Source organism: Corvus cornix, chromosome 3 (genome assembly GCF_000738735.6).
Source record: "Corvus cornix cornix isolate S_Up_H32 chromosome 3, ASM73873v5, whole genome shotgun sequence".
NCBI lineage: Eukaryota > Metazoa > Chordata > Aves > Passeriformes > Corvidae > Corvus > Corvus cornix.
Window position 1 is genome coordinate 65116842 of NC_047056.1, and position 9439 is coordinate 65126280.

At 40.6% G+C, this 9439-nt stretch overlaps 1 protein-coding gene across 2 annotated transcripts in view; it reads left to right on the forward strand.

The window, feature by feature from the left end:
• CEP85L (centrosomal protein 85 like) overlaps positions 1-9439 on the forward strand; it is a 139708-nt gene that overhangs the window by 75157 nt on the left and 55112 nt on the right. For both annotated transcript variants that reach the window (XM_010402484.4, XM_039568412.1), the window contains exon 3: positions 1078-1844. In XM_010402484.4, the coding sequence (XP_010400786.1) occupies positions 1078-1844 (767 nt within the window). The remainder of the gene's footprint in view (positions 1-1077; positions 1845-9439) is intronic.

A 9439-nucleotide genomic window follows, 5' to 3' on the forward strand; every position in this document is an offset into this window, starting at 1 on the left:
CTCCTGCCCCCACGCCTGGTGGGATGGGGAGAAGAATTGGAAGTGTAAAAGTGAAAAACCTCATGGGTTGAGGTAAAAACAGTTTAATAATTGAAAAGAAGAAAAAAATTGTAAGGAAAGTAGTAGAGAAATAAGAAGCAAGAAAGGCTGCAAATGAAAACAGTTGCTCAGCACCAGCTGACTGTTGCCTGAGCAGCAGCCCCCCAAACCACCCTTCCCCGTAGTTTTATTGCTGAGCATGCTTCCATAGGATATGGAATATCCATCTGGTCACTTGGGGTCAGCTCTTCCAGCTGTGTCCCCTCCCAGCTCCTTGTGCACCTCCGGCACCTTTGCTGGTGTGGTGGGGTGAGAAGGTGAGAAGCAGAAAAGACCTTGACTATGTGTAAGGACTGCTCAGCAGGCACTAAAATATCCCTAAATCACCAACACAGTCTCCAGGACAAATCCAAAACATAGCGCCGTATCAGCTACTGTGGAGGAAATTAACTCCTTCCCAGTCAAACACAGCACAGGAAGCATACTTGGAAATTGGTGAGATCCAGAAGGGATGAATAACTCTGTCCAAGTGACCATTATTAAACTGGCTTGTCTCCAGCACTGCCATTTTACAAAGTGCATTTATTGAATTGTTTTGCCTTTAAAAAATGAGAAGAGGGGTGATGGAAGAGGAACCAGTCTTGGGGCTCCTGAGCACCTCTACCATTTGTGGTATAGAAGCTCCTTAGTATTATGTGGGGTGGGTGAGAAATCCAGCCTGGCAGCTTAAAGCTGGGAAATGAGCAATGGTTTCTTTGGCTCACAGGCTGAGAATTCTATCTGGAGCTGCTGTTTCCAGTGCTTAGTGCACTTTTCTTTTTGTAATCATGACACCTGAACAAAAGATACTTAAAAATCTCTCACTTTAATTAAGTTTCCATTCTCATGGTTTGGAATGGTCTAGAAAGCCCTATTTTGTCAAGAAACCTCTTTCCTTCCATTTTGAATTTCACCTTGAATTTGATATTTTATCCTATCTGAATGAATGTTAATGAGCTCAGTGTTGTACTTATTTACATGATAAATTTCTCTTCACAGATCATTCAACTTCAAGTGGTACATCATCATTTAAGCCCAGCCGATCACTGGTTTCTATTCCCACTGCCCATGTGATGCTGTCTAGTGCCAGCTCTTCACTTTCCAAACACAGGGAAGCTTTCAAGTCTGATGGCTCAAAATGGAGTACAAGCTTTGTGCGGTCAGGAGGAGGCAGAAATCAGGGAGCCCTGGACAATTCTCTTGACATGAAAGATACAAGACCTGTAAGAAAATGGTCCTCCTTGTCTAAACTCAGCTCACCAAATAACTTCAGCCAAGATGGAAGTAGTCATTCAGTGGAATACAGGGCTGGTACGGACAAAGCCGTGCCACCTCAATTAAGGACAAATGGGCCAAGTTGTTTGCATGACAGCATGGAGTTGCTAAAAATTGAGGACAAAGAAATGGGGAAAAAACGATCATCTCTACTGGACTGCAAATACAAATTTGAAACGTGCAGCAAAGATGACTTTGTTTCAGATTCCCCAAGTAGGAGACATGCCTTAGACTTGACCTACAGTGCCTTACCTGAAAGCAAACCTATGGCAGGCGGCTGTGAAGCTTTTGGCCAGAGATACGCGACGCTGGGACAGCAGGCTGTGAGCGGAGCTCCCATACAGCCGGCAGTGAGGACTCAGATGTGGCTCAAGGAGCAGTTACGGGCAAATCCCCTGGACTGCAGGCCTGCTGAGGAGCCCTATGGCGTGGCTGCATGGCACATGCAGCAGCTTGAAGACTTCAGAGTAGCAGGTGACCAGCCTGTGCAGGTAAGCCTAAAGCTTGGTGTTTGCTGCCATCATGTGGCATCCTGTGTTATACCTGGGGAGTAACAGGCAGTTTTTAATGAAACAGGAAAGGAAACAGGTCCTCCTAACCAGGTGATGGTATTTTTAAGCTTTGATTGGGTATGTTGCTGCTTGTTTCTCAGTAGTGGTTGTTTGTTGGGTTTTCTTTTATTTCTGCTGTCTGCTTACAGTGTACTCTGATTCATTGTGCCTGTCTGCATGGGGCTAACATCTTTATCTGAAGCTGGATGTGGGAAGAGGCTCATCAAGTAGCCTTTTCATTAGTTTTAGAGTAACTGCATAGTGGGGGAAATATGAATGTATTTTGATCTGAATGAGCTTACAAAGATGCTGCATTTATATATTCAGGAAAACAAGAATGACTTTTGTGTACTGCAAGGATGAATGAATATTCAGTCTCATTATGCCTAGCACTTAAAAACTGAATTCAGTTTAGTATTAATGCTTCTTTTTTAACAAACTAAAATCAACTAACAGTAGCCAACAAATCTGGTTTATTTAAATAAAGTAATATATGGGGTTGATGCATCATACTTGAAATATTTTCATATTGAGAATATCAAGCACATAGTTTTAAGAGATAGGTAACCCTTTTCTAACATGGCAATTCACAGTCTTTGTTTCCAGCTCTTCCCCTAATGGGGAAGTACAGTTTGTGAATGAAGGCAGTATTTAAAATCTACATGTTCTTGTTTACCTGTGTTGGTAAGTTTGGCTTGGCTTGAGAAAAAAAATCCTGAGCAGTTTACTGTATGTAAATTTGTGTGAAAGGCATCTTAGAGTTAGACTAGGATGTTACCTGAGCAGAGATAATATAGCTGTATGTCAGATTTCCTGTTTTCTTCAGCCTGAAGTACTTTAAGTGATTTACAAAGAGTTGTGCTCAAATTTTGATGTTCCTTCTGCTCTATATTGAAGGAAAGAATGACAAGTTTAGAGATTCTTAACATCCAGTTTTGCTCTTAATGGTGATCTGGTTTTGTTTTTTGGTGGTGTGGTGAATTTTTGTTGTGTTGGGGTTTTTTGGGTTTGTTTTTTGCTGGTTTGTTGGGGTCTTTTTTAACTTCAGAAAATTGAAGCCAACTAATATGGCCAAACCAGTAGTAAGCCCTAAGGGTTTCTCTAAATACCTGACATTTTTACAGGTAGCCAGCCTTTACCTTTATTGCTGCAGAAATGCTCATCTTTCTCTAAGCATTTTAAAGATTTTGGTGCTGATAAACTCCCCAGGTAGAGAGCAGAGGCTGATGGGTTCCTCTCAGAGCCAAAGGGACAGAGACTGGCTCAGTGCTGAGGCTGGGTCCAGGGCACTGCCAGCTGGGCTCCTGGCAGTTGGCAGCTGCTGGTGGCTTTGAGGAGCACACGAGGGGTTTGGGAAGTGACAGCAGGGTACCGTGAGGGAGCTTGGGCTATCCATTAATTCAGGTCTTCCCAAACACCTGAAACGCGCAGCTGGCTGCAGCCACCAGTGGTGCTGTCTGTGAGATTTGTGATCAGATTGCTGTGCCTGGTGGTTCTCTTCTTGAATTTAAATATACAGAATGACAGAATGTTAAGGGTTGGAAAGGACCTTAAAGATCATCTAGTCTCAACTCCCTCTGCCATGGGCAGGAACACCTACTAGACCAGACGGCCCAAGGCCTTGTCCAGCCTGGCCTTGGACACTGCCAGGGTTGTGGCATCCACTGCTTCCCTGAGCAACCTATTTCTCTGTCTTCCCACCTTCACAGTAAAGAATTTCTTCCTAATATTCAGCCTTAAATTTCCCGTTTTTCAGTTTGTACCCATTACTACTCCTTGTCCTATCACTACAGTTCCTGTGAAGGAATTCCAGTAGGCTTCCCTCAGATACTGGAAGGTTGCTGTGAGGTCTCCAAGCAACCTTCTCTTCTCCAGGCTGAACAACTCCAACTTCTTCAGCTTGTTTCCATAGGGGAGGTGCTCCAGTCCTCTTACCAACTTCGTGGTCTCCTTTGAACGTGCTCCAACAGTTTGATATTCTTCTTTATGTTGGGGACACCAGACCCAGATGAGGTCTCACAAGAGCAGAGTAAGCTTTATTTACTTATTTACTTCATTTAGGTATGTGTCTCTTCATCATGTTCTACGTGCCTTTACAACACTTTCTTTAGGATGGGTGTTTTAGAAATTTATTTTTTGTTTATATCAAAGCAACTCCCAGCTTTTGTCCTTCATGTCTCAGAAGTGCTTTCTCACTCTGGTCATGTTTAAATACAGTATGAAGGCAAAGTTAAATGTTTGAAACAAATGAAGCCCTGTATGTGTTACCACAGTTACTTAAAAAGCTGTGTTTGGACGACAGAGCCAGCAGGGGGAACACGAGTGTTATTTTTCTTTGACTTCGATTCAAAACGGTGCTGCACCTTTCTGGGTTTTTGAGATTTGATACTTTGCCAAAAACTGGCTTGTTTGTTTGTTTCACCTGTAGCTTTTACATCTCCGTGGAGGAAATTCCTGATGGCCTTAGCAAACACTTTGATTGGTACAATCTGGAGTTGTGTTGCTGACCTTGAAATAGGATCTGTTTTATATCCTCAAGTGAGATGTGATTGTGAAATAGAACCCAGAGAAGGTTAAAGCATGTGCAAGAGCAGTGAGCCTTTGGGCTCTTAGAGGCATCGCCTGCTGTCCCTCCCTGCCCTCTGTGTCTTTCTGACAGAGGTTACAGCTGTAAGGAGGATAGATGCCAGAAACAAGAAACGAGAATGGTTCTTCCTGTCTTGGCACCTGTTTTCCAAAGAAACCTCAGCATCATTCTGCTGTGGCCTTTTTTCAGAGATCACATGTGTACCTGGAAACTGGTATTTTATTATTTCTGAGAAACCAAGAAAACTACAATCCTAAGTGGAATATATATGTAAGAGAGTAGAAGGCATAAGAGGAAGCTGATAATTTATAAAAGGGGCAAAAGCCACAGCTCTATAGAAATTTTTAAATTTTTCTTTTCCTTTTAGTGAGGATCACTTTTGCTGTTTTGCTTTTAACACATATATATGCTGATGGAAGTGGTTTTTCTAGGACTGTAGTGGTTTTTCTAGGACTGAAAAAAATTAGTTTATCATTATTTTGCTTTAAAACTATTATTGCCATGAACAGAGAATACAACAACCTTTGCTTTAACACACAGCAGCATTTCCCATTTACTGAACTAGGAGGCCATAAAAATCTAAATTAAAAGGCTCTATGTTTTCAAGCAATGGCATTTCTTTAAGTCTGATCGTATTATATATCCTGCTATGTGAATGCATGGTGCTAGTCCAAAAATTAGGTTTAAAATAAAAACATGCCTTTAAAATTGTTGGAGATCATATAATAAAAAGGAAAGCTTCAGAAGGTTGCATATCTACATATTAAATTTTCACAGTGTTTTAAGTATCACAGGATGAATCTCTTTTTTTCTAGCGTACAGAGCATCTGTATAATTTCTTCATGGTGTGCTAAATTGTGTCAGAATATTGCAGAGATAATAGGTGGAAATTGCTTAAGTGCATCTTTTCCCTTTAATGTACCAGGTTTAGTGGGGTTTTTTAATGAGGAAAACACTGGACTGATCATACCACGTATACAAAAGTTGCTGGTAATTAAGTTTTAATGCAATGAGAAATTTAGAGTTATTGTAACAGTTTTCACTGGAAAACAGAAAAGGAAGAAAGTGAACTGCGTGCATATCAAAACATTGGTAAACAAAGCTATAAAACTTCAATTGAAAAAAGAAGTCATAGCATTTTTCAGATAACAGTGTTGCCACATAAAACTTTATTCTTAAATGTCAACTCAAAGCTGGGGTTTTTTACAATCCTGTCAGATCAGAAAATTAAAAATTATTAATATCAACATTTTTCCTGTATCACATTTTGATGAAACCATATTTCTTAGGAATATAAAACTTTTTAACATGAGAGATTATCACTTTTAGCTAGCAGAGTGAGCTCCTTTACTGTGAGCCATAACTAAGCTTTTATGGTCTCTTCCTTTTGCTGTGAAGTTGGTAGCCCAACAAATGGGATTCCATTCATAATAATGTGCTTGTAGGTTCAGTCTGGAGTAAGTGCTAGCAGATGATGAGAAACCAAACTTGGACTGTGCTTGACTGCAAAAAGAGCCTTGGCACTGGTTAGCTGATAACTTTGCCAGCTTTATATGTCATCTCAGGAAAACGCATGTTTCAGTTTCAGCAGCGTATTTCAGCATTTGTTGGGGATTCTGTCATGTTCATTGCTGGCTGAGAGGAGGCTACTGGGATTGTATCTGGGAGTTGTTTCCCCATACTTTAATGGCAAAGTTTCTCACAGACTTCCTTGGTACGTAATTTTTGATCTGGAAATACATGATAGTTTGTGGCAGTAGGCTCATCTTCCTCAATTTATTAAAAAGGAATAAGTGATTTTATTGTTTTTTCAGGACCAACTGTTGTCACCATGGTTTCCCTAAGAAAAGGAAACTTCTGAATATACAGAAGGTCATGTAGACAATAAGCTTTTGTAGCCTCAAGCAGTATGTCAGTGAATAACCATTTTGTTGGGAAAACTGTTCGTACTCTGCTTTGGACTAGAGTGGGTTTCCTGTTTGTTTCTGTGTTTTTGGTGTGCTTTGAGCCATCTATGTCAAGCATCAGTGGGAATTCTCCTAAGTAGTACACAACTATGTAACCATTACCACATATATCTCTTGTATAGAAATTCACAGATTTTTTTTTAAAGCGGAATATTTCAAGATTATCAAAATAAATGATGAAGTGCTTATGGTGATGTAGCTGTGCAAAGTTTTCTGCTTTAAGTGTAAACAGATTGGAATTCATACTACTATAACTACTATCAACATTAGAAAACTATGGGTATATAGTTTGCAGAAGCTATTTCAAATGTTTATTGCGCGTATTTCAGAGCAGGTGAGAAAAGCGCTTTCATTTTAACTATCTGTGCTGCTCTAGGCCATTGTGCTGGTTTGGCTGGGGCAGAGGGAATTTCCTTCATAGTAGCTGGTATGGAGCTATGCTTTGGACTTGCACCAAACCGTAGTCCCATGCTAACTACTATACTGTGAAGAAAATTAACTTTATTCCAGACAAAACCAGCACACTAATGCTCTGTAAGCTTTGGAGCAGGTAGCCTAGAGTGGAATGTGCATACCTATTAATGGTAGGACTCCCTTAAGCTTTTGGGTTTGCTGGGCCTTTTCCTGTGAAAAGTCTATTCATAGATCCAGTTTAGATGAGTCTCCTGCAGATAACTGAACCACCCCACAACAACAGTGATCATATGGAAATTCTGAGTGTGAACATGTACGGATCAGCTCTGTAATATATTCAACACTCAGCAGTGTATGTGCTGAATCAGGGATGTGCCTTTGGCAATAGGAAGCTGGAGCTGGGGCTTCCCCCACCCATGAAACATCATCTGCCTCTTTTGCACGTGTTAATATGCATATGGCAATAAATTTACTGTTCAATATGTATTTGTTGGTGCACACTGTTCCCATGTTTCACTTGGGGAAGTGAGATGCTGAGAGGAAGTTGTTTGGCTCCAATATAATGTATGAAAATCTGCTTCTGGTCCCCTCCTTTCCCAGCACTTCTCATGTATTTAGAGCTACCTCCTGGCAAATCATTCCAACAGAAGTGTGCTCTTGTTGGTCACTCTCCTTCCCAGGACCCTGTGGGGAAACTACATCATCCTGTAAAGAGCCACAAAAGAAGGTCGTGTAAGAAGTTTTTGCTGCATGCCTAGAGGTGAGGACAGGCTATGGACTGATGATTGCACTGGCAAGTAACAAGTGGTCTGTCAAATACCGCTGGAGGGCCCTCACACTGCTCACTTGACCTGTGCATAAGTGGTAAATCCTCTTACTGAGGCTGTAACGCATCTTGGGTCTGTGCAGATGCACTTACTGCTGGTGTATGTGCTGGTGTTAAGGGTTTTCTGGGCAGAGTTATGATAACCTTGGGTAATGGCCCTTTGTTTTTCAGTTGTTTTGACAGCTGCTTGTTCTGATATGCTGGATAACAGAAGGCTTCTGGCTTTTTGGTGTTGCAGTGAACCACAGGTGGTCAAAAAAGGTCTAACTAATAATTATGTTTTCATATTTAACTTTCACTTATCCCCATCTCTGCTACTGCAAGCTGCTTTGCAGGGATATCTTTGTTTCCATTTACAGCATCTGTGCTTTTCTCTCCACGTGTTCTGTCAGCTCAATGCTGGCATTTTGGTTTGCCTTTCTTGCTGTCATTTCCTATTAAGTGTATGTTCTACAGAAATCCCATTCTAAAAATGTGATATCTGCTGTCCCCTTTTTGCAGAAATTACATTCCTTGAATGCTGCAAATAATTTGTAGATCTTTAAATAACAAGCAGCTGTAGCAGTGAGAAACTACAGTAGCTGCTGATGTATTCTTGGATTTCTTCAGGTACTCAGCAAGGCTCTAGATGCTTTCTTCACTCGGTGGCAGATAGACACTTGTGCACAGCTCTTGGGATTGCTTTCTGATAAATTTAGGGTGTGAACACATTCTCTTACTGTCAGATATTTCAGCCTTTGCAGTCTTTGCATACTTATATTCAGGTAGTCTAAAGTGTCTACATTATCATTGCAAAATCCTCAAGGCAAAATCTGAGAAGGAAGCAGAGCCTTACAAAGGTTCACATCAGCTTCACAAGGATAAATGCGAGCACTAGAACCAAGACAATGAGCAGAAAGTTGAGTAGCAGGTTGAGACCTCTGTTGTTGGCAAGATCCATAATGTGTATCAGTCTGCCCTCTTGTGCCTGCAGCAGACTCTTAGCTGTAGATTAGGGTTGCTCCTTCAGTACAAGGCCATGTAGGTTCACATGAATTTCATTGTGTCCACAGCTCTTTACCTGGTTTTACTTTCTGCCACTTAAGGAAAAAAGTATGCTTACAATTGCTAGTTGCTTGGGTTTTTTTCTGGAAAAGGATTCTGGATGCTCCTACAAGCCTTTTTTCTCAAATACCTTAAAAATAAAATGAAATGAAATTAAGGTTAATGATAACTTTCAATCCAGTATTGAAGAATTTCTGAAGAACTAATAATTGGAGGAAGGATTTGAATTTTTTCGTGGAATTTGGCACTTCATTGACTTTTTTAATGTGTATGGTACTTTTCAGGCCTATTGAATTTTCAAAAGAATGACTGTTCTGAAGACTTTGTCTGTTTCAGTAATAAGACTGTTGAAAATTACTTCCTTCTAAAATACCTCTACAGGTACAACATGCCTCCCCCCCCCCCCCCCCTTTCTTATCTGGGCAAAATGTTTCTCTGTTAATAGAAGTATTTCCTACCCTTCTGGGGTTTGGCATCGTGCAGTGCAGTCGTGTTTAGCCAGCAATGTGCTGTGTAAGGTCCACTGCACTTTTGCAAACACCTTATGAAGAATCTGGATGGAACTGGCAGAGCATGCATCCTTGGTGCTTTTATAGCACATATGCAATTACTTATTTTATGATAGCATTAATAACTTAACAATTGAGTTTTATTTATAGAAATATATATACATAAATGAAAGTAACCTATAGACCCA